Source organism: Octodon degus, unplaced genomic scaffold (assembly GCF_000260255.1).
Source record: "Octodon degus isolate 3935 unplaced genomic scaffold, OctDeg1.0 scaffold00164, whole genome shotgun sequence".
In the NCBI taxonomy this organism is placed as follows: Eukaryota; Metazoa; Chordata; class Mammalia; order Rodentia; family Octodontidae; genus Octodon; species Octodon degus.
This window is the reverse complement of record NW_004524740.1, coordinates 1,510,871-1,536,404: the sequence shown is the minus strand read 5'-3', so window position 1 is coordinate 1,536,404 and position 25,534 is coordinate 1,510,871. Positions and strand designations below refer to the sequence as shown.

At 40.3% G+C, this 25,534-nt stretch overlaps 1 protein-coding gene across 10 annotated transcripts in view; it reads right to left on the bottom strand.

Annotated features, from left to right (window-relative positions):
* The window catches only part of Synrg (synergin gamma), a 78,789-nt gene that overhangs the window by 8,482 nt on the left and 44,773 nt on the right, over positions 1-25,534 (bottom strand). For 6 of the 10 annotated variants that reach the window (XM_023703116.1, XM_023703117.1, XM_004642996.2 and 3 more), the window contains 6 exons: positions 23,579-24,526; positions 13,143-13,724; positions 11,842-12,005; positions 10,769-10,822; positions 9,798-9,894; positions 7,687-7,835 (listed from right to left, as the gene is read on the bottom strand). In XM_023703116.1, coding sequence (XP_023558884.1) covers positions 7,687-7,835; positions 9,798-9,894; positions 10,769-10,822; positions 11,842-12,005; positions 13,143-13,724; positions 23,579-24,526 — 1,994 coding nt within the window. The remainder of the gene's footprint in view (positions 1-7,686; positions 7,836-9,797; positions 9,895-10,768; positions 10,823-11,841; positions 12,006-13,142; positions 13,725-23,578; positions 24,527-25,534) is intronic. The other 4 variants (XM_023703119.1, XM_023703121.1, XM_004642999.2 and 1 more) reach the window with 2 other exon arrangements.

Sequence of the window (25,534 nt, the reverse complement as noted above, 5' to 3'; positions counted from 1 at the left end):
CAATTTTGTTGGGCTCAGACAAGAAGGCATCTGAAGACTGCAAAGGCGCTGCCATAGGATACAGTAACATCTTCTCTGAGCATGTGAGCGGGTGCTGCAGGAATGTGGAAACTGGGCCTGAAGTTCAGCTGGTTAAGATTGGGGAGCCTGGCCATTAATCTGTGATTATAAGTAACTTGATAAAGAATTAAAAATAAATCTGATGCTGCACCCCTCCAAAAGGTTCTTTTTGTACATGTACCAATTCCCCATAATGAATGTAAAGCATTATGTACTGCAAACATGTAATAATTATAAAAAATCTGGGATCCTGGCATGGCGGTTGGTTTGTCCTCACGGATACTGAGGTGATGTAGGATGATGATAAATTCCTGCTGAGGTGACTGTACATCTGCAAGCCATTACTCCTCCAGGCTGAACCACTACGGGGTCACCAAACTTTTCACAGAACTAAGCAAAACTATATAAGGTATTTTTATTTTATAAAAACTCCTAGGAGTTAAAAAAGGCTTTGCCCTAGGAAAATGTGTGCATTATATATTTTTCTCCTCTAATTTGAAATAATAAATCATGAACCATCTGTATAAACGTTCCTTCAACAGACCACGCCTGGGCCAGGAAGGACAGACACAAGAGCACTCTGGTTCATGTCACTGACGTAAACTTTCACGGCCTTAGCCAAGAGGGTAGCTGTTCTCTCTCTCCTTTTTCAGGGCAATCATGGCCGCTCTGGCCAAACACAGATGTGGCTGGTATGATCGCTTGCTTGTGTGCTAGTCTGTCACCTGCAAAATGGTAACCATTTCACTTGCTAACTCCTTTCCTCAGCCCTGCCGGGACATGCAGAGGTGGGCTAAAGGTGCTCTGGAAAGGAAAAACTAGCCGAGAGGATGATCACATTTCACAAACTCTGACAAGTTTCTAAAAAAGGCTAAACACAGTATCACTCTGTGATCTACATTATAATTTATCATGCTGCTGAATCAGGACTGAGAAATAATCAGCCTCAGAAAACTCAGAATCTTGGAATCAGCTAACAGAGGCCCTGTAATACGTCTATTGAAGGCATAAGGAAACTAAATAAAAAGTTACAATGTAATCGCCAATAAAAACCATAAGGCTTCACAGAAATTACCCTATGATCTAGTTAAATTTTTTTTTTTTTTTTGGTGGTATCAGGGATCAAACTCAGGACTTCATGCTTGCCAGGCAAGCACTTATTCCATTGGGCTATCTCCCTGGCCCATGTTAATCTTTCAAATGACAAATTAATCTTCTCAACCATACCTCTATAAGCAGGAGGATTATACTGCAGTGCACAGTAACATTTTGACACCAATCAGTGGTTCTCACTGTATAAAAGTATGCCTTCTACAAGCCACTACAAAGCAATCATCTACTTTAATTGGCAGATACATCATGCACTTAGTAAATTTTTTTAAAAAAGTTATATTATAAATGATCTCCTTACACTGCCAAGGCCTAGAGTCAGAACGACACATAAGATCCCGAATTTTTGGCCAGTAATAAATGGCTAGAATGGTGTTCATTATTGAAGAAAGGAGCTTGGTAGTAATCGGTGTGCTTTACCAATATTCTCACTCTTCTTTTACAGAAAAATGGTAGGACGGGCCTTCCCTGCCCCCTTGAAATCAGACAGCACTGTGTAACTTGCTATGATCAATAGACAATATAAGGCTATGGGTCATGCCTGGAAGGGAGCCTTTAAGACCAATGGCTATTTGTCTTATTCCATGACTCTTTCATGGGCATCAGCAGCATCTAGTAGAGGCTCTGTTGACCTGGGTTCCTGGGCAACAGCCTGGCTCCTCTGTGTGGCACCCCTCCCACCTTAGGACGGATATACAGCATGAGCAAGAAGGAAAGTTTGGTGGTTTCATAATTCCTAGATGTGTGTACACACACACATGTGGGTGTTGTTGCCACACCAGAACAGAACCTAGTCTAATGTGACAGAGATAAAAAGTGACACAGGTTATAAACAATTCTAGACTTTTGGTATTAGCTTGTTTGCAATATTTTGTGTTTATCTTCATACTGCTGCAGTAACAAATAAGTATAAACATATAAGGGTTTAAAATCACATGACGTGGTTAAAACCACATAAGGTGTAACTGCTAGTCCGTCACCTGTGGTACAGTTCTGGAGGCCAGCAGCATAACAAGGGTTGGCACGACTGCATTCCTTCTGGAAGTTCAGGAGAGCAATCTCTCCTTGGCCTTGTCTAGCTTTTAGAGACTGCCAGTGCAATCACAGGTGCAGGGTCCTGTCTTCAAAGCAACAGGGCAGCATCTTCCAATCTCTCTTTCTGTTTCTGTTGCTAGTTGCTTCTCTCTCTTACCCTTCTGCTTTCCTCCTGGAATGATGGCTGTGACTGCCACTGGTCTCCCATGGATAACCTAGGGTAATCGCTTCAATTAAAGACCCTTAACCTAATCCCATGTGCAAAGTTTCTATTCCTCCATGTCTTAGTTACTTATCTCTTGTTGCTTGGACAAAATACTGTACATCCTGAATTAAGGAAGGAAAGAGAAGGTTATTTTAGCTCACAGTTAGTGGAGGTTTCCGTCCATAATCAGCTGGCTCCAAGGCAGGGTAGCATAGTGAGGGGCAACAGCTCAAGGCAGCAGAAGACAGCAAAAGCAGGAGTGAATTGGGGGCACAAACTTACTTCTTCCCTTATGTTGTACGCAGGCTGCCATCCCCAGGGCAGGTGCAGTCTCATGCCCTTCTCATCACCCCATCTCATGCCCCTCTTTGCACAGGCCGGAGGTTTACAAAGTGAGGCTCCTAGCCCCCTGCTGAATTGCTTAAACTTCTCAAGTTCCCAAGCTGACACAATGTATCAACCATAACAACACATATGAACGGTCCGGGGACATGGGCATCATCAAGGGGGCCATTTTTCTGTCTACCACAGTCACCTTCTGTCTGTCAACTGAGGATAGCCATGCAGAGACCTAGCAAAGATGCCCCAAAACACCGTGCAGACTGAAAAAGTGAGGAAAAATTGCTAACATTAAAAAGTTTTCTTGATATGCCATAGCAATAGGAAGTACTGTGAAATTCACTGTTTCCAGAGATTGCCAAAGAATTATATTGAAGACAACAGTGGAATCGAAGAGCTTCTGTGATTTCTAGTTGACTAGAGGCCTGGTGAAAAACGCTCCATTCTCTTTTCTTACGTTTTATATGGCACAAATGGATCAGTTTTGTTTCCCAGGACTGAATTATTTCACTGAACTTCAACCCATATCCACGAGATAAAAGCTTAGGTAACAATTCACGCGGGGAGCCAACACCACAGCACCCCATCTCACTCCTACATAACACCTTTACCTCTGGAGACAGCGTTCCTGCACGGTCTGGGGTGTGTACAGTGGAATGAATGCTTCTACCACAAGAGGGAGTTTCCATCCGCTGACAAAGAGAGCATTAAACCGAAAAGAGAACACAAAAGTTTTTGCCTAACATCCAGCTTAAATAAACACTAAGGAGACAAAAGCTGAAGCCTAAGACCATGTCCTCTGCTCCCCTTAGCCCTCTGCAGTGATGCGCCCTGCATCTGGAGCGCTGTCTTCCCCTCTCTCCATTTCCCTGACACATGAAAGGAGTCACGGCCACCATATGGAAACAGGCGCACCACTTCCCAGGTGAGATGGCCCCAAGCCCAAATGGTTTTCTTCAAAATAATAAACTTCAATTCCAAGGCTTCTGTAAGGCAGTCTGACAAAACTAACCCAAGGCATACAAGCTCACAGCAGGGATTATGAGTAACAAGATGAATAAGCAAATTTTTTGGAATGATGGGATGGTCTGTTTTCACACAGCATGGGTTGTGTGGGGCTATGCCCTTGTCAAAGCTCATCTAATAGTACCACTCACAAAATTCATGGAACGGTGCAACTAAGACGTTTTTAAACCTTATGGTATGCATATTCTACTACACACAAATCCTGCAGAGGCAACTAGAGTCTAAAAGGCAAGTCCTCCTCATGAGCTGCAACGCCACAGGGCTTGGATGTTTGTGAAGATGCACTTGACGGAAGCGGGCCTCCACCACACCTCCTGAGGAGTAACCTCACGCAGTAAACGCATGGCCACAACTCAGGCCAGGACTCCCTCCAATTGTCCTTTCCCCTCAAGCTGAAAAACACTAATCTACAGATGAATGCACTTGGCCTCTGTGATACCTTCTCTTCCAAGAGCTCATGAGATTCTCTGCAATCAGGCCCAGCCTTTTTTCCAGCCACAACAGAAGAAAGGGGTTGGGGGGAGCTGACTGGAGAATTTGTATAAAAATCTAGTTTTCAAAGTGTTAATCGTGAAGAGAACTGTCACCAAAACAAGGACAATAAAGTCCAAATGTAAAGTAAGGTGGTTTTAAAATTATAATCTTAGGATATAAACAGAGTGGGATATAAATTTGTTTCTAAGAAGTTCTTGTCAAGACAGACTTGTGAAGTTGTATCTCATTAACATTTTTTTTTCTGGTATGGGGGCTCGAACTCACATTCAAACTCAGGACCTGGTGCTTACCAGGCAGGCACTTAGGCTGCTGAGCTATTTCTCTAGCCCTATCTCATTAACATTAAATCAACCTGCTCCCTCTCAAAAGCCTTTGCATCTCTTTGGCTTTACTGACCCCATCCATCTCCAGACAGGTTGAGGAAACAAGATATAGGGGCTATCTCTGGTAGTTTTGTCACCTTTTTCTACTTGAAAACAAGATGCCAATAGAGTAAAGCTGTCAGGCTGCCATGTGGTTTAATGTCACTAAACCCCTAACAGAAAACTTCATCAGCTGTTAGTATAACTGAAAGGAAATTGGGCAAGGCCATCACAGGGAAATCTCTAGGGGAGGGTTTATGCCAGTGAGTGAAGGGTGATGGTAAGTATCTTGTACCAGAGTAAAAGTAGTTTTGTTTCACTATAAATACTCATTAATCCTGAAAAAAAAAGATGAAAAGAATATTTAGAAATCCAGATTTCATCAAACACAATTCTATTATCATTTTGGCAAGTTAAAACATAAACTTTCAATCAAAAAATAAAAAGATAAAGTTTCTAATCAGGTATGGTGGTGCATACCTATAATCCCAGCACGTGGGAGGTTAAGGTAGGAGGATCACTGTGTTCAGGCCAGCGTGGGCTACCTAAGCAAGTCCAAGGCCTGCCTGCACTACATAGTGAGACCCTGACTCAAAAAACAAAAAACAAAGGTTTTTATTTTTGTTATATTTCCTATTGTTAATTCTCTAAATTCAGAGGTGCTATGACTTTTTGCTAAACCCAATACACTCAGTCTACTGAATTCAGCTTCTAGGAGAATTTTAGCAGCCAAATACACATAATTTTGTGTCTTATTTTCAAATGTTTATATTCCATCTCTTTCTATACTGGCCAGAACAGTGATTTTTAAAAATTATTACCCAATTTGTATGACTTCAGGTTTTAAATTAAAAAATAGTTCAAAAGAAGAAAGCAGATTCTGGAAATTAAACTCTTTTAAGAACTTAATATTGTAAGTCAGAAGCAGTAACAATGGTGGCAAGATTTACTGATTAAGAGGGCATTTCATTGACCTTCTCAGACCAAAAAGCTACAACTCTTGTTGCATAGGTCCTGCTTTACCTTGGTCTTAACCATCCAGCAGAAAAGTATGAAGACGAAATTATAAGAAATAAAGCCATGCTGTTAAGTTAAGCTGTGGGGGACTCAGGTCAATAATTTCTGACATTGCCAGTTAAACAGAAGACCCAATGCTATTATGGGCTACTGGACTCTTTTAGAATATTTTGCTGAGTTTACACACCTATAATATTCAATAACGGAACTTAGAAAAAATGGGGTATACAGATGAATGTCCATTTTGTATCTGTGTATTCAAAGTGGTTGGGATAGATATATAGTTGCATTCTCTTAATGAATAGAATGATTTGTTCTAATGGTGTTTGTAAATAGGATCACAAGTCCGCATCTTGTACAGCAATTAACCACTAAGAAGAATATATGCAGTGTATTATTTGTTGAAAAATAAAAAAAAAATAAAAAAAAATAAAAAAAAAGATTTACTGATTAAGACATGTTGGGACAACTGGATGTTCACCTGGCTTCTGGTACAGAGCAGTGAGAATTGATTCCTACCAGAGTTGTAATTTTATTTTATTTTATTTTAGGGAAGGGTCCACAGGGTGCTTAGGGTCTCAATACTAGATCGGACTCATAGCGATCCGCCTGTTTACAGCCTCCCAAGAGCTGGGATTACAGGTGTGCGCCGCCACGCCCAGTCTCAATCACTGACTCAGCACACCCCGGGGGCGGGGCCGGCATGGCAGGCCCAGGAATCCAACCCCGGGCCCCTGTGTGTGCTTGCAGGCGCTTTAACCCACTGAGCTATTTGGCCGGCCCTCAGAGGTGCAATCTTGTTGAGACAGGTAACATAGTTTTTAAAAGGGGGTATCATATTTATTCCAGGTATGAGAGGAAGATAAACTTTTGACTATTATGAAATAAAGGTATCACCAGATATAAACATAATAGCACACATACATATATATATTAAAATATGAAATACATAAAGTCTGTAACCATATTCCATTGACTAAATCATCAAAAGAGATGAGCATCTTACACACAATGGAAACAGAAATAGTAAATTATCATTTGAAACACTGCCAAGTCTCTTGAAATTAAATGCTATCTGGAAAACCATATTAAAAATGCATGGCAGCTGGGTGTGGTAGCACATGCCTGTAAATCCCAGCTGAGGCTGAGGCAGGAAGAGCACAGGGTCAAGTCAGACCTGGGAAACTGAATGAGACCCTCTCTCAAAGTTACGAGAAAAGGAGTGTGTAGTGGGGAGGATGTAGCTTAGTGAGAAAGCCATGGGTTCAGTTCCCAGTACTGGGGGAACAGAAGCGGTATCAGCTACATACACACACATGCAAGAAGCACAGACTCTGACCTCCTGTTTATTCACAGTAGGGCTATTTACAACAGGAAAAAATGAAAAGACTTTAAGGCCTAAAGAAAAAGAAATGAGCTACTTACAGGACAGCAACATAATAGAACTATTTTTTATTTTTTTCCTGGGGATTTCACACATGCTAGGCCAAGTGCCCTACCACTAAGCTATACCCCCAGCTCCTATGAAGTCTGTCCTATTCTGTCCTGTCCTGACAGGACAAAGCTCAGGGCCTTCCCACTGAACTACACACCAACCCCTTTCACTTTTCTATTTTGAGCCTGGACTGCCCCAGTACATTGCCCAGACCAGACTCAGACTTGCGATCCTTTGGTTTTGGCCACCCACATGCTGGGATCGTAGATGTGCTTCATCACACCTGACTCCATAGAGGTTTTTTAAAGAACATATATAGAAATGCAAATCATTATAAGTACAAAGAGAGAAAATAGAACCAATTTTTTTTAATTGAATGTATCTATATGAATTGAAAAGAATATAGGTAGAGTAAATGTCCTCTCCTCTTATCTAGGTACTGTGCATGCCACATCTAGTCAGAAGCCACCCTGGCCCCATGTACACACTGCCTTCTTCCAAAGGAATGATCCAGTAGGCTCCATCATCCCTCAGTAACTGCCATTGTAAGCACATGCTCCTTGCAACCTAGCAGGTTTCTAGAAAAAGTCTATGAGGCTTACGGTGAGTGTGGCGAGTGACATGAAGCCAATCAGGTTATTCCAAACTTTATCGATGTCCTTCAGCAACTGCTGGAGTTTCTCACTGCACACTGCAGTGGCTTTTATCCCCAGCTCCACACGTTTGGTTACTCTGTACACCTCAACAACGCCTGGAAGGGTGAGAGTACAGTTAGGCGCTGGAAGTGTAGAGGAAAAGATGGGCAAAACAACGCAGCATTACTCCTGGCTGCTCTCTCAGTTGGAATTAAGGAAAGTATCTGGACAGAGGCAGCCTACGATTCTTTGACCAACCCACCTGTCTGTTACCTGTCAGTACTGCAGGATAGCTTACTGCTGAAAGCACAGATTTTATACTACTTGGATTCAAATTCCTCCCCTACTTCTTAGTAGCCATGTAACCTTGGGCAAATCATATAACCTCTCGGCCTCAGTTTCCTCCGCTGTAAAGGTGGGACAATAGCAGTATCTCCTCAAAGAGTAGATGAAAGGAGCAAGTGGGTCAGTGCTGTGAAAGGCTTAGCACAGTGCCAGAACAGCAGGCACTGTACAAATTATCAGCTTTTTTTCCTTCCAAGTTTCTGTATGAGTTTCTGTTTGAACCTGGCAAATCCCTGTAAGCTTACTGAGAATGGGAATAATGAGTTTAAGAAAATCTAAATGTTGACATTGTCACAGAATAATTAAAGAAGTATCTGATCCTTCTGAATCCTCAAGGATTTATAAGTTCATGGCTTCACTTATGTTTTGTACACTTAACAGGATGCAGGATGGTTCTTTTCCTGTGGTTTTCAAGTTGGGGCTCAACTCTTTAAGCAAGGAAAAGAGGTGCCAAAAACCTCTACAATCCAAGGACATCTCCCAAATACATCCCAAATGCCTGTAATGTGACAGCCACCAGAAACATCACCCCAGCCTTTGTAAATGAATGCTGGAGAATTTCAGGGCATTATCAGCCTTGCATATAGCACTATGCTTTTCTCTTCTTTTCTCCAAGTGGATGGAAGAAACTAAGAACTGAGGGCATTTCTAAGAGAATCTTCCATAAGTACTAGGAACCTTGCCAGAGGAAAACACACACACATCTGGAGGTCATCTGTTAATGCAGTGCAATTTTCTGCTTGCATGAGAGGGAAGGAGGACATACAGTAAGGGGACAAGTCAGGCAGAGGCAGCGCCCCTTCATCTGCTCAGCCAACAAAGCCTCTGAGTGCTCTGTGTGCCACAAACAGAAGCTGCGTCATGGCACAGCGGGGGACAAAGCTCAACACTTGGAGGTCTGTTGTAGTGAAGGGAGGGAGACAGTTAAGAGCAAGCATCAGAAAACATGTATGATATTAAAGATGACAGGGCCAATGAAATAACCAAGCAGAGTCAGGGATGGAAGTGCCAGGCACAGGGAGAGGGGAGCATGCTGAGAAAGGGAGGTCAGAGAGCAGGGCATGGAGGGGCATGCCTGTAATCCAAGCACTTGGGAGGCCCAGGCAGGAGGATTACCCTGAGTCAGAGGCCAGCCTGGATCACAGTCAGTTCAAGGCCAGCTTCAATTACACAGAGACCTTGTCTCAAAAAACAAAAGTAAAGAAAGAGGAAGGCCAGAGAAAGCTTCACGGAGAAGGTGGTAACTGAGTGAGGATCTGGAGATCGGGCTGCAGTGCATGTGCCTGGCTACACGGAAGACCTAGCTTGGGCAGGGGAGCACACTGAGCTGAACGGAGACTGAAGCTTCAAGTGGGACTGGGCTGCTGAACAGATGAAGATGGCCAGCAAGTCAAGGAAGCTGTGCATGCCGTTCAGGGCACAGAGAAAACTCCACACAGCATAGTAAGGAACTGACTGGCAACAAAATGATTTTCATGCCTCACTACTTCAGATTCTTTGATGAATCAGGGACAGATAATATTTACACTGTTATTATTATACCTAATGAAGAATGAACACTTAGCTATAGAGTCCTTAAGTCAAACAGCTGTTACTGTCATTTCATTATCTCCTCTGCAAATGCAGGTGCTACTTAGCGGAGCTGTACATATCTTGTGGTCTTATAAAGTCAGTGAAAACTGAGAATAATTAAGAGTAATGATTTTTAATATGTAAAATATAAAAGAACATACCTAATAAATATTCCATGCCTTGGGCTGACTGAATAACTTCTGTACAAACAGCACTACTGCTGATTCCATTTAAGGTATCATTTGCTTTCTTAATGACCTATAAGAAATGAAACTGTATCATATATAACCAAGAATGGTCACTGCAAATCAACTTATTAGTAGCAAACCCAATAGAAAAGTCAGGAAGTGTGAAAAACCACATGAGTGACTGATATGTACATACGCTTATGCTGAAACTAGTTTTAATCCTGAAGAAACCACCCTCTCTTTCTTTGGAAGAGAAAAAAGTTTTTCAGTTTAAATAATACTTTCATTTAGCCAGAGGTAGTATCTTTTTTTTTTTTGGTCTTTTTGAGATGGTCTTGCTTGTGCAGTTCAGGCTAGCCTTGAGCTCACTTTGTAGCCCAGGCTGGTCTGAACTTGAAATGATCCTCCTGCCGCAGCCTACCGAGTGCTAGAATTACAGGCATGTGCCACCATACCCTGCTACACTTTGATATATATTTTTTGTATTTTAGGGAAGGGTCTACAGGGTGTTAAGGATCTCCCTACTAGATTGGACTCTTAGTGAAACGCCTGTTTACAGCCTCCCAAGAGCTGGGATTACAGGTGTGTGCCACCACGCCCAGTCTCAACTGCCATCTCAGTGTGCCCCGGGGGTGGTGCTGGCACTGTAGGCAGGGGGAATGAACCCCTGGCCGCTGTGCCTGCTTGCAGGTGCTTTAGTCCACTGAGCCATTTGGCCAGCCCTCACTTTGACATTTCTTAAACACAGTGACAGACTGAGGGGACAACTCATCTGTTTGATAATACACATGAAAGAAAATCTACTTAGGAGATATGACTGTCCTGTTACACGGGGCAGTGAAAGAAGATTCCCCTCAAGTTTGCCTCTGTCCATGCAAAAGGAGAAGACAAAATGACAGAGAAGAACATCTGTGTATGTGCGGACATAAAGGTGACATACTCACAGCCAGGGCACTCCCCAGGCATCTGTGCCATTCGTATGCGTACCTCTCATTTTCCTGTGAAGTGTATCAAAAGAGCTGGGTTATTAAACAGGTCAGCCCAGGATCCTCTACTTAGGACTTGTACCAGTGAAAAAGAGCTTGGAAGACTTTTTATTAAAACCATCCTCATAAACATGTTTTTTGAACCCACTGATAATTATTTAAATTACTAATATAAGTGGCTTCTGAGCACACACGCTACGAATGTGAGGAAAATGATTTATGGCAGCTTCTCTCAGTAATGACCATCTTTTTTTTGAGACAGGGTCTTGCTATGTGGTTCAGGCTGGTCTTGAATTCACCATGTATACCAGGCTGGACGCGAACTCACAGTTCTCCTCCCGCCTCAGCCTCTAAAGTACTGGGATTACAGGTGCGCACCACCACATCTAGCTTGTAATGACTGTCTTTTGTGTTCTACTAAGTAATAATGTTGATCCTTCCTTAAAGTCACTCGCTGTGGAAGTGTCCAGTACCAGAGGTGATGTCAATTCACTGATTTTCCATGCCACCACCATAATGTTCCATGTGCACGTGCGTGTGCTTGCAAACATGCACACGTAGCAAGAAGCAGGGAAAGGAGAGCTAAGTGTGTTGCCACACGAGGAAGATAACACAGGACTAAGACTTAGCAAACAGAAACAGAAGATGCAGAACATTTTCCGTCTCACATTCTGATGTGTCCACATGCAGCAGAGTGACAAGGTGCTCCAGGGGCACAATCGATTTGCACACGGTACTTAGACAACATCAGGCACTCAGAATCCTAGTTTATCCTCCAAATATCCTTCTTGAAATCCCATGAATACTTTCAGATTTAGGGTCTCTGACTGTGTCAGTGGAAGGCACATCTGAGAAGTGTGTTCACCTACAGCTAGTGTTGTCAGTCTCTCATTTCAATTTTCTTTTGTGTCTGGTGCCTGTGCCCATTCCCCACCACTTCCCCAAATGAAAACTGAAAGCACTTTTTCCTGGAGTCTTCAGGACTCAGTTGGTCTTTTACCTGCTGCTTTGTAGAAAATGACCCTGCTCACCTCCACCTCTCCAGTCAGATCTTTGTACTTGTCACGGATGACAGGCAGAGCTGGCTTCTCACTCAGAGTGTTGGAACGGTCTCTGAAAGGCTGCTCCAGAGCCGGAGAAGGAGAAGACCGGCTTATTTCTTTATCACCAAGGCTCAAGCTCCTCTTGTGTGATCCTGGGAGGAGTGGAGGATACATTGAAAGGTTCTGATTACTGAGCTTAGCTCAAGCAGAGGCGCCGCCTTGGACTTTCTTAATGCAAGTGAAGTCCATGATCTCTTCTATCAGGATGGGATTAAAGCAGAAGAGGCAAACTCAAATGTCTTCAGAGACAGGCAAGTATAGTAGATGACATGAGTTCAGCTGGAGATAGAGGTGTGGGGGGTGGGGCAAACTGGGAGTGTCTGCCTATCTCTGCAGAGTGTTAATACTCAGCAGCAACTGACTGTCAATATATGGGGGTGAAGCCTAGGACTGCCAGCTACTATGACTCCTCTTTTGTCTTTCAGAGGCAGAGTCTGGCTATGCCTTTCAGGCTGGGCTTGAGCTCACTTTATATCCCAGGCTGGTCTTGAACTCCCAACCATCCTCCTGAGTGCTGGGATTACACATATGTGCTACCATGCTGGGCTCTGTAACTTTTCAAGAAAAGCTAGAAACCAAGGTTTTGAAATCTTGTAATTGTTAAGTATTAGCAATGCCTTCACATTTTATAGATCTATCAAAACAGATCTGCAGGCCAGATGTGGATCCATGGCCTCAACATCGTGGCCTCAGGATTAAGACACCGTCTGAAGAGAGAGATATAACTGTGGTCGTATCATGCTGGCTCCTTCCTTTTTATAAAAAAAAAAAAAAAAAAAAAAAAAAAAAAAAAAAAAAGATATCACCTGGTTTGCTTTTTTTTTTTTTTTTTTAAAGTACCAGGGATTAGACCCACGATCTGCACTGAGCTATATCCCCAGTACCTTTTGTTTTGAGATAGGGGCTCATTAAGTTGCACAGGCTGGGCTTGAACTTATGATTCTCTTGCCTCAGCCTTCCAGAATGCTGGGGTTGTAGGTGTGCATCAAGAACTCTGGCTTAGTCTGTTTTTTATTCTGATCAAACAAGTCCATAAACTTATGCTATATATTTATAGTTACTCCAAAAGTGGTTGTCTAAGACATACTGATTTGGCCTCAATTCAGTCATCTGTCATTGATCCTGATTCCAAAAGATGGAAAACTCTACTTCCTGCTAAGGCAGCAGTCAACATTTTAAGGATTTCTACAAGAATCTATAGTAGTAAAGTCTACCTTGACACTACTTACCTTGAACAGAAAGGTCAAAGGTTGCTAGCTCACTTTTGATCATTTCTTCACTGGACTTCATTTTGCTTTGTGAATTGGCTACTAAAAAGTCAAATTTGCTGATTTTGGGCTTTTCACTTTGAAACTCTCCGAAGTCATCTGAACATTCTTTGGGGGTTTCAAGAGAGGCCCCACTGGAAGCTGGGCTTGGACACATGACCTCCTGGCTCTGTTCTGCTGCGGACAGGTCCTGTCTTGTAAAATCTTTATAGTCTCCACTTTCATGTTCCTTTTGCTCACTGGTCTGTGGAACCATGTCTGTGAAACTGGCAAAAGCTGGGAAGGTAGTCTCTGGAAGACTGTCTTCACTTACAAAGGCAGTTACTTTGGAGAGAGACGTCAGGGTGATGTTTTCAGAACTGCCAAAAGATGTTTCTTTCTTTCGAAGAACTGAGGCAGCTGAGGAGGATCCACTTCCTGCTGAGAGGACAAATGGAGAGAGTTTTCTGCCCTGAGATGCATCGTCCCTGTCTGACCAGTCATAGCTCATGGCAAAATTGCTACTGTAGCTTCCAAAAGCAGCATATTTTAAGTCCTCTATATCTGAAAGGGAAATAAGACCCCAAAATTAGAGGCAAGCTGATAATTTAGGCAAAAGGCCTAACACATTTGATTAGTTTTATGGTATACTGGAGTAACTAAATTTAGAGCTTCTACCAAAATTAAAGAAGTTAGGCTATAACATCTGATCTTAACATTGAATTGGCATTTAGTTATAAAGACTTATTTTCTTCATATATAAACATTATCAAGAAAGATAGGATGTTTATCTACCAAGGTATATGCCTTTCAGACTAAGGTCATTTCATAAATTGCTCCTTTATAAATGTACTTACATATTTCCTACCTAAAACATGTCTTCTTTTCTCTGGATGTGGTTGGAAAATATTTCTTTAAGGCATGATTGCATGAATGTATATAAGACAAACTAATTAAAAATTGACAGCTACTCAAAACTGAAATATAAATGATGTCACTTAACTGTTAATAAAGTCATTAGGAAGCTTGTCTCAGTCAAGGCCAAATATGAGATTTTAATCAAGCAATTACTTACCTAGTTATTTTGGTCAATTTGGACGTCATATTGCTGTGATGGAGTATGAGGAAAGAAAAATTAATCTAACCTATTGTAGCCCTTAAAAAAAAAAAGAAGTAAAGGTCTTGGACTTATTAGGCACCTGTTTTTGCTTCAACTATGCACCCCCCCATTTAAAAAAAGAACACTTCTAGAAGAGAAACCCCACTTAAAAACTGTTATGAAATAACATTTTTTAAAAAAGAAAAGCCTTGGGCTGGCGAGACAGCTCAGTGGACTAAGCACCTGCTTAGGCAAGTACAGGAACCAGTGTTCGATTCCCAGCACCACATGCTGCGCCAAACCTGCCCCCAAGCACACTGAGCAGGCCCCAGAGACTGAGCATGGTGGTGCACATATGTAATCCCAGCGCTGGGGAGGTTAAAGCAAAGTCCCAGCTGTGTAGTGAGACCCTGTACCAAATACATTAAAAAAGAAAAAAAAAAAAAATAGGGGCCAGGGAGACAGCTCAGTAGAATAAGCGCTTCCCTGGCAAGCGCAAGGGTCTGAGTTCAATCCCCAGCTCTACCAAAATAAATAAATAAATAAATAAGAAAAGCCTTATTATACAAGCATTCTTAATTTATGTTTAAATAATTTAACAGGTATCATAAAACAAAAAGCACGTAGGTTTTATACTTAGATCTGAATTCAACTTTACCACCTAGTTATGAACACTAGGCAAATTCTTCCTATTTCCAAAAAGTGGCTTGCCTATCTGTAAACTGAGAAGACCTCGTACTTAGGAGGGCGGTGCTAGCATAAACAACCGTGATAATGTGCATGAAGGCCAGCTCAGAGCCTAGAGAGCAATGCCTAATACAGATAGATAGTGGTTGTTTACACAGTTGCCAGCACCACAATCTGACATTTAGCTGCTGCTTCAGGGTTTAAAATGAACTTATTTTAAAGTAAAAGTAAAAACCCAATTAATCACTTTAATGCTGTTAGGAGGGAAAAGGTTTTTGCTCATTTTCAGAAAGTAAAACCAGCTGAGACTGAAAGTAGCAGGTGTGGAGAAACACCTTTCACCATAGCACTTGCCATTTGGTTGGGCTGGTAAGCATTCATTTCATTTTAGTCTCTGTGCATGAGGAAACATGGCTGAATGTCTTTGACTACCACATGTATTATTTGCAAGGAAGGGTTCTAAAGCTTTGTGACCCAGATTTTCATAACTCAGTCGACAGACAAACCAGTCCTGGGTCAGTTTTTTCTTGCTTTCACGGTAATTCTGCAGTTCATGAAAGTAGGACTAGCTCTTCTAACAGTATATGCCAAACCTTTTCTCTATGCTGTTGTCACTAAATTAATAAAGAAAATGCTAGGAAAAGCCAACCAGTGAAATGTATCTTTTACTGAATGATGTATATTTTAAAATTCTGTTGTGCAAATGATACCCTTCAAATATGGCTTACTCAACAGAAGGGAAAAATTCAAGTGAAAAGTTAATAGTTTAGGATGAATGAAATTAGACTTTAGGCAAAATGCTTTCCTAGTCTCTTACTGCAGCCCCTCTCATACCATTTAAAGGGATCAGGTGTGCATAATCAAGTGAGGTGACACTCAGGAAACACATGCAATTAAACACAAGACTAGGCTTCAAGGAGTACAGTCAGAAGTGTTTCACAAGACAGATACTCTTATTAGAGCCTACCAGAAAACTGTTTGGGGAAATAATAGAACTGCTTCCAGGATCTCACCAATTAGAGGATAGCAATTTTCCTAGAAACCAAAGATAAATTTAATGAAATGACAGCTCTAGATCAAACACATTGCAGTCAAATTGCTATGGTAATTAAGAGACCCTTTTGTGAAATATGTAACAGGAAAGAAATTTTTTTAAAAATTTGAAATGACTCACATAATCAGGTAAAAAGGCAGTAAAAGCAGTAAGGATTAGCACTGCTGAAGGACTTTTAAGCTTTTTTCTAACTATACAGGCCTTCCATAAATCATATTTTTATTAAAAATGCTATGCACATATTTTGCCTAATAGCACAATTCACAGAAATGGCCAAATGAAATATTAAAGCAAAACAAAACAAAAGTCTTGCAATAAAATATTTTAAACTTAAAAAAAAAAAAGTAAATATAAGCCAGGTAAAATGGTACAGATCAGAAATCCCAGCACTCAGGAGGCTGAGGCACAAGGACTGTAGAGCATGAGGCCAGCCCAAGCTACACAGTGAAACTGTCTCAAGAAAAACAAAAAGCAGGGCCAGTCAAACAACTCAGCAGATTAAAGCACCTGCAAGCAAGGAACAAGCACCAGGGTTCCATCCCTGGGGTCTGCCGTGCAGACTGTGTCCCTGGGGTGTGCTAAGATTGAGACTGGGAGTGGTGGTACACACTTGTAATCCCAGCTCTTGGGAGGCTGTAAACAGGTGGATCACTACGAGTCTGATCTAGTAGTGAGACACTGAACACCCTGTAGACCCTTCCCCAAAGCAAAAACAAAAACTTAATATACAAGATTCAATTAAAATTAAGCCTTAAAGTTGAGTTTTAAATTTACTATTTCATTTACTGGCTATTAACAGTGAAAAAAGGTGCATTTAAACATACAAATGCTAAAACTGATTAAGCAATATATGGCAGAACATTTACACAACACTTATTCTAAACCTTACTATTATAAATAATATCAATGTAGTATTTCTTAATAGAGGTTTGTAAACTATTTTCTTTTTCTTTTTCCTGTATTTAGGACAGGGTCTACAGGATCTCACTATGTAGATCAGACTCGTAGTAATTCTGTTTCCAGCCTCCCAAGCGCTGGTATCATAGGCGTGCCACCACACCCAGTCTCAATCTCCATCTCCTTTCGCCCTGGGAGCGAGGCTGGCACAACACGCTGGGGATTGAACCCCAGTTGCTGTGCTCTGCCAAAGCAGGTGCTTTAGTCCCTTGAGCTATTGTAAGCTATTTTCTAAGAAAAAATGTGGCTGTCAATTCATTGAAAGCAGGTTAAAGAAAATTCTCATTTCCTGTATTAACAGTTCCATGTTTTCTAAGCAGTCCAGTTATATGTATTATTATATGATGCCTTTAAAAATATTAAAGATTATGTAATATCTACAACATAAGTGGCAGAAGACTGGCCTGGAAAAATGATGTAGAATAACCCACACTTCATTTGTAATCACTGAAGTTACAATAGAGGGTTTTTTTTTTTTTTTTCCAGTTTGAGAGCTGAATTGTGAAGATTGCAAGAGAAAAATAAAAAGAAAATGGAAAATGAATGCAGTAACGTGAACAGAGAATCAGTGTTGCATTTCCAATTCCACTGGAGAGCTCCTAGGCTGTGCTAAGTTGAACCACAATTGCACACAGATAATACACAGAACTATGTGCTTTAACACATGTATTTGTTTGCAACCAGGACTGTCCTATTACTGAGGGCAAAGGAATAAGCTATACAATCTGCTTTCCATCATGGATCACAAATCAAGACGTGAATTTCTTGTATAAGCTGGCAAATAGCCCTATCAGTCTCTTCCATAACCTCTATTGAAAGCCCTTTTGATTGATGCTGTCCATTGAAAACAAGGTATTTCCAAGAATGTGAGTGGCTACTACAGGACACAAAAGGTCATCCCCACTCCTGTGAACATTTTCTAAAGCTGTATATGTCTAGAGATTCAGAGTTACTGGGTTTTCAAGAAGGAATTTAGGGAAAGAAGAAAGGAAATGTATGTGCAAATTCCACTATTTTCAAGTAGCTGTAACAATGTTCATTGGACTAAAAAAACACGTTTTGGTTTCTAACACTGATTTAATCCAGACTTCCTTACCAAAGCAAACCATTACATATCTGTACATTTCCATTTCTCTCCACCTGTGGGCCTATTCTACTTTTACAGAAAATTCCCTATTAACTATAAAACCTGATTTTCCTGAGTTTTATAAATCCCCAACACCTGAAGCGTTGCTAGTGAAAGCAAGGAACAAAAGTGACAACAGTACAGTGTGACAAGCCATGGAATGCTGTTGTACAATTCCTTTCCAGTATTTTCTGATCTGCACAAAAACCTTCCATTCTTCTTTTGTCCTGACTCCCATAATGCTACGGTTTAAATTGTATTCACACTAATTGTCAGCACCTATGGGTATCTGTGTTAGTGTAAATTCAATAAAGGAAAATGGCAATCCTGTAGATATTTTCAGTCAAAGGAGGCTAAGTGGCCAAGGAAGAACATTAGGGTGGACAGCAGGACTGTGAGACTGACCGAAATAAAAAATAAAAACCTCATTAAGATGACCCCAAATGAGCACAGAAGATAGCAATTTCACCTGAGGCCTTTTGGCCAAGCAGGCACAAGGCAGCCTTTCCAAGACCTTCCTGTAGCACAGTATATGACACTTTCATGTTCTCCATGTTATCAAGCCAATATTTTCTGAAAGCACTTATCAAAAATACTCAAAGGACACAAAAATAAAAAAAGCTAGAAGCAGCTTTAAAAAAAAATAAAATAGTATCACTCAATGGTAAAAATTCTTGTCAACTATACACAAAGGCCTTGGGTTTATTCCGCAGCATGGCAAATAACAAATTAAATAAATGAGTTTAAAACAAACAAACAAACAAAAAACTAGGTTGCACGCCTATGGTGCTAGCTACTCTAGAGGCTGGGATGGGGTTTGAAACCAGCCTGGGTAATATACAGTGAGACCTTACCTCAAGAAATAAATAAAATAATTACATTTTTTTGAATTTAGGATTTAGCACAGCTTTGATTACCAGTGTTCCTTTGGTGCTCATCTGCTACTTCTAAAAATTATTTTGTGCTGAGGGTTGTTTTGTTTTGTTTTACCAGGGATCAAACTCAGACCTTGTGTTTGCCAGGTAGGTGCTGACGCCACTGAGCTGTATCTCCAGCCCTTACTTCTAAAAATTAGCAGAGGTTGTAACATGAACAATAAAGTGACTATAGTGCCGGGGAGATAGCTCAGTAGAATAAGCACTTGCCTGGCAAGCACAAGGTCCTGAGTGACTGTAGGGCAGAAATATATTTATTTAATTTTTTTCCTCAGGCACTGACACAGAAGTCAACCATTAACTATTCTATATCTTGACACTTGAGAAAACATAACTCTTTTGTTTGAACCTATGAGCACAGAATTCTTTAGCTTTTTATTATAAAAAACTTTATATCATTGTATTAGACTATTATAACTACCTGTAAAAATATGTGATATCCAGGAAAAACTAATTGCTCACATTGTAAATATACTCTTCATATACTGTGATAGCCACTTCTGCTCAAAAAGGAACTAAAATAAAGAGGTCTCAGGTGGTCAGGGAAACGCCTAAATGCAGAGCAGCTGGTGTTAGCACTCCATGGAGGTAACAGGTGTTCTTCTTCCAAAGTTGTTACTGGCACTCATCATAATTAAAATGCAATACATTATACAAGGTTTTTAAAACCAGTATTACTTAATTTTCAACTTTCTAATACATTATGCCTTGGAAAACACTATAATTTGAACGGCAAGCACAGCTTAGAGTTCATATAAACCCCAACGAGTAACTTTTTTCTTTCTGATATATTTCAGATATGAAAGTGATCCTTCAGGTATATTGTTCAAAAGAATTCATTTCTTTCTCAAATTCTTAAAAAATAAAGAACTAAGAACTAAGATCCTTATAATAAAAATCTTATACTACTAAAATAGTCCTTTATCCAAGGGCTTTTTTTTTTTTTTTTTTGGCGGAACTGGGGACTGAACTCAGGCCCTTGCACTTGCCAGGGAATCGCTTATTCCACTGAGCCGTCTCCCCGGCTTGCTGCTTTGCATTTCTGACCCAAAAAAAACCAATACTATTCCCAAGGTTTTGCACTATGTGTTACATTCCAAAATGGAGAAAATATAGTAATTTCTAAGTTTGGACTATTTTTTTTTTTTGTCTAGAAATAGTTTTCTTAAAAATGAAAATAGTTTAAAGTTTATTTTGTCTGACATAACTAAAATTGTTTTAATAACTTGCTTTACATATTCTGAGTAAAAAACAACCAAGGGGTTTTCTCATACATTCTGAAGTCAGAATGAAAATACTCTACAAATATTGGATGACATAGCCAATTTCAAACTCAAAGTGCAGTACTGACGACTTCCTGCTTAAGGTTAACCAAGCACTTTCCATTACGTACATTATCAATTTAAATTCAGCTCACATGTACTGTACTCAGAAGTCCATCCCAATGCCATATTATGATTTAAGTGAAGTTTAGAAATATCTAGTTTTTACTGTATCCTTTTCCCAGTACTCAACTCTTACATCTTCCTTCTCTTCACAACGTAATACAAATAGAGATAGGCACTCCATAATAAAATACAATCTACCTTCTTATAGTGAAGAACATTCCTCTGTCCTTTTATAACATTAATGTAAGCTTTTTTAGGTCTGAAGTTCTTTTTCTTTTTATAGTAATGGGGATCAAACCCAGAGCCTTATACATAAGCAAGCCCTCTACCACTGAGCTATAGCCCCAGCCCTAAAGTTATATTTCAACCCAATGCCACATTAAGGACTCACACCAATGGAAGTATAAGGGACAAAGCTTGAAATACACCACCACTTTCTTAGGATAGGTGTTTGAAGAAATAAAACAAATGGGAAAAATCACCTAGTCTCAAGAGATACCAATTGCTTCACACTTGCTTTAAACCAGCCAGGTATTTCTTTAACCCTGAAAAAATACAAATTACACACATCCTCACACTTTCAAAATATGCCAAAGAATTATTTATTAACACAGGACTTACAGATCACAAAAGAGAGTGGTACAGAAGAGCTGGAAAATAAGTCATCAGAATAAGCATGCAGATCAGTATTGGCAGAGGAATATACGAAGCAAGTTTGAAAAGGCACATTCACACAGAAAATATCTAAATTGAAAAAAAGACATCAGAAAAGCAGCCCCCCAAAAATTAAGGCGCTGATTAAAACACAAAGTTTTCAACGTCAATGAAGAGCTACTTTACAGGTAGGTAGCTACAAAAGTCTTGCTAACCCTTTGAGAATGTCACCGGTGGGTAAGGGTATGCTCTTGCTGCCAACAAAACCAATGATCTTCATGACTGAAAAATCAAGATGCTTCAGTGCCAGAGAGATTAAATTTAGTAGTGGGGGAAAGAGCAGCCTAGTCAAAATTATATGCAGCAAGGACTCAAAGGGTTAAATGTAATAATATGCAGAGAAATCAGGCAATGTTATTAGTACTATCTATCTTTCATACAAAGAATTACAGCAAGGGTTAAAAGAGACAGTATCCCCTTCAGAGTTAAGTTAGGGTTTCCACACAGGATTAAGGCCCACAGACAGAAAACTATTAGGTTTTATTCACTTCATCAGTCCACTTGTTGTTTCCATCACAAGATGTACATTTAACCCTCACGCTGAGAAAGCAAGAGATACTGTGAACAGGAGCACCCATTAAAACCACACTGTGGTGAGGAAATCCCTGCCATTTACACTCTCCAATACATTTATGCAGTAGTTTTGCTCCACAGCAGTACAGGTATAGCTCCTTGGTCAGAAAATCCCTTTTAACAACCGCTCTAAAGGGATACTGCTCCTTTATGACAGGAGGTTTACATCAATGGGAGGAAACAATCTGCTTTTAGGAGTATCCTCACACTGAAGAGAGGCGGCTTGCACACGACAAGTTCCAGTCTGGGAATGTCCCACACATACACAGAGAACACGACGCAGATTATTTTAACAGGTCTGTTAGAACAAGCTCAGTCAGAAAACCAAGCCCCCTCCTCCAATAAAGTGGGGGGAGAAAAAGACACCCCACCTCAGATTACACTCATTTCATAAAGAATCTAGCTTGGCACTGTGAAAGAATATAGATTCGTTTTCAGAAAAATAGCTTCTAATTAATAACTTCAGAGTCCAAAGGCTTGTATACACATTATGAGATTTTAAAAATGAAAATTGGAGTGTTGTTCAGAAAACAGAGCACTTTGCAATCAAGTGTTGTGGCTCAAGCAGCTCATACAAAAAAGGAAAACAATCGCCCTATCAAACAAACAGCAGCAAAAGATAGGAAATTTTCTGGAGTATAAAAAAACTCAAAAAGGAAGTAATCAAGGGCACAAGGAGCTTTTCAGACAGCCCACTGTGCTTGGAAAACACCTTAGCAAGTGGCAACATGAAACATGTAATGTCTCTGCTAACTTGCTCCTGATTTAGCACCCAGCTTAAGAAAACCTCCACCATTTCAATAACCCAAGGATAGATGTAATTTCGTTTTCTGACTCACCAATTTGATATATGTGAAAGCTATTGTACTTCCCAATTTCTGCCTCAACCTCTAAACTTGGAGTGTCTTATCTGTCTCTCTCAGGTAAAAAAAAACCAAAACAAACAAAAAAACCCCTTAGGATGCATAATATACTTCCTAGAATAATACAGTAATACTGAGATAGTTCTCATTATTAAAGGCCACAAAATAGGTTTATCTTTCTATATACATATTAAAAAACAAAACAAAACTTAGGACACTTGGGAATCTAGTTCTATGATTGGAAGTTGGACAAGAGAATAAATTGCTACATATAAATCCACACAGAATTTAAAGAGGGCTCCCTAATAAGGTGTTTTCAAGCTTTTCATCAGAAAGTTAGTATTACCTTATACTAGCATCTACAGATTCGTTAAACTCAATACTTCCAGTAATAACATTCACACTGAAAACATTACCTGTATTCCACTAACACCACAGGCCCACCTCCTTGTCAAACCCTGACACAAGAGAACATCCACAAATACTGTAAGCTTTCCCCCTCTTCCTCTTTTGAAGGGGATGTGGCAAGCTGCAGTAAAACTGGTTAGAATTTTTACTTTCTCAACCCAATACAGAGTTATTTTCTATAACAGAATACTGCATTGGCAGCTGCTAAAAATACCCAAGAGAAGAAAAAAGGAGAGGGAAACACTGACTTTGCTCACAGAAATAAAGAAACACTGCTGAAAATGCAAAAGTCTTTATAAAATTTCTGGCAATGTGAGGTTCATTTAGCAGTAGGTTTCTATGAGCCTCTGAACACCAGGTTGGTACTGGATTTCAAAAATAAAAATATCTTAGCTATCCAATCTAAGTTTCAGAGTAGTCACAGTATCAGTATATCCAAGTATCCACAGAATCAAATTTAACACTGCTTCAAAGAGACTGGCAATAAGGAGGTTAAGTATGAGAAATCAGTAAAGGAAAAGGGCCAGAGCCTTACTCTTCTGTAAGTTAACACCCACAGAATCATCTCTGAAATCTCCATCACCATCACCAGAGCAATCTCACCAATTCCTCACCTGCAGCAGGAGGGTGCTGGCCACTAACTGTTGGTAAATCCAAAGAGCTATCAGACATGCCATGCTTAAGATCTCCTCCCACATCAGCCAGTTTCATGTCAAACTGAACAGAGAGTGCATCTTCAGAGTCCTCCTTGCCAACGCTGCTGCCACCAATGGAAGGCAGATCCAAGGACTTCACTGAAGCAGAGTCTTCTTTGGTGTGTCTGAAAGCCACTGTTTTCTCTGTCAGGGATTTGTCCGAGTTCAGGGAAGCAAATTTACTGGAGTGGAAGTCAGCAAAATCATCATCACTTTTTCCAGAAGGAGTGTTATCTTTCAATTCCTCGACACCTAGTCCAGCTCCTTCTAGAGAAAGTTGTTTGAAGACATCATACTTGGCAGAAGCAGCAGGTGGGTTCTGCGTGCCCTCCACTGTGCTGCCCAAATTGCTGGCTAGAGGAACAGGACTAGCTTCCTCTTTCAGGACATCATATTTGTCATCTGCCTTTTGTTCAGATGACACAGAACTATTACTGAAAGCCATAAAATCTGCAAAGTCATCTTGTGCCGCAACAGATGCTGGGCTAGAATATTCCCCAAAAAGGTTGAATTCCCCAAAATCATCAGCCAGAGTAGAACTTTTATTTGATGTTGGTGCTGATATAGCCGCAGCAGAACCTGTTGGCTGAGGCTGTGCAGAAACTGATTTTGATGTGCTGAATGCAGCTGAAAAAGACAATGGTTTCTCACTGCTAGAATTAACTGAGGAAAACATATCTAAGTCTGCTAAGTTCAGAGGATTTTTTACTTGTGGTGGTGGTTTCTGTGGTAAAGTTCCTGTGGGGAAGGACGCTGGAAAAGGTTTGTCTTTTGTTGGTGGCTCTAGTGGTGATACACTATCGGCTGTTTTAAAATCGGTGAAACCATCATCAGCTCCTGCAGATCTGAATTCTGCAAAGCTCTCTCCTGAAAAAAACAAAGAAGCCCAACAAAATAAATGCTAAATTGAAAACCATAGGATTCACAGTATATAAAATTACAGGTATAATTGTATAGGCTTTCCCTCCTGGCTTGACCTTAATCATGGTTTAAATCCTACCAGACAACAGTGACAAGGGGGGAAATATGTACTGTCCTCAAGACTTTCTTCCTCTGCTCTGATCAGTCAAGTACACAACAGAAAAGTGTTGGAGGACCCTGAGAGACACACATCCTGTTGAAATAGGGGCTGTTAAAGATAAAACATCTTACATGATTTTTAAAAACCCAAGGTACAATGAAGCATTAAGAGAAACAGTGTACCTAATATTCAGGAGGTATAACACTTCTAACAAATAATACTTTAAGAATCGTTAGAGACTAGGGCTGTAGCTCAGTGACAGAGCTTTTGTGTAGAATGGGCAAAGCCTTGGGTTCAAATAATATCCAGTGAATTCCCCTTTCCCCTACATCAAAAAAAGAATCATGAGCCACTATACTAAATGGTCTTGCTTGGGTAACAAGGAAACACTTAGCAAGTGGCAACAAGAAATATAATGTCTCTGTTAACTTGCTGATTAGTAAGCAGCTAAGAAAACATCCTACAGTCAGTTGAAATTGAAGGTCACTTTGAGGAAAATTTTTGAAAAGGTAGCTACTTATTTGCAAAGCACTCTGACAAAGACACATTTTGAAGCAGTTGAGACAGAGATATAGCTCCATGGTATAGCGCCTGCCTGGCAAGTACAATTTCCAGCACCAATGGCCCCTCCCAAAACAAAAACTAAAAACAAAAAAAAAAAGTAAAACATTCTTCACACTAACAAATAAAACAATGTACTGTACTTCCGATTTGATTTGAAACTGTCTCATTGCTATATGTTTATCAATAAAACTGTAGGAAAAAAAAGAAAAAAAAATAAAACAATGTAATTGAAAAAAAAAAAATCTGTAAGCATGTGGCCTTTCTCGAAAGTGTCCATCTAAGTGTACTGA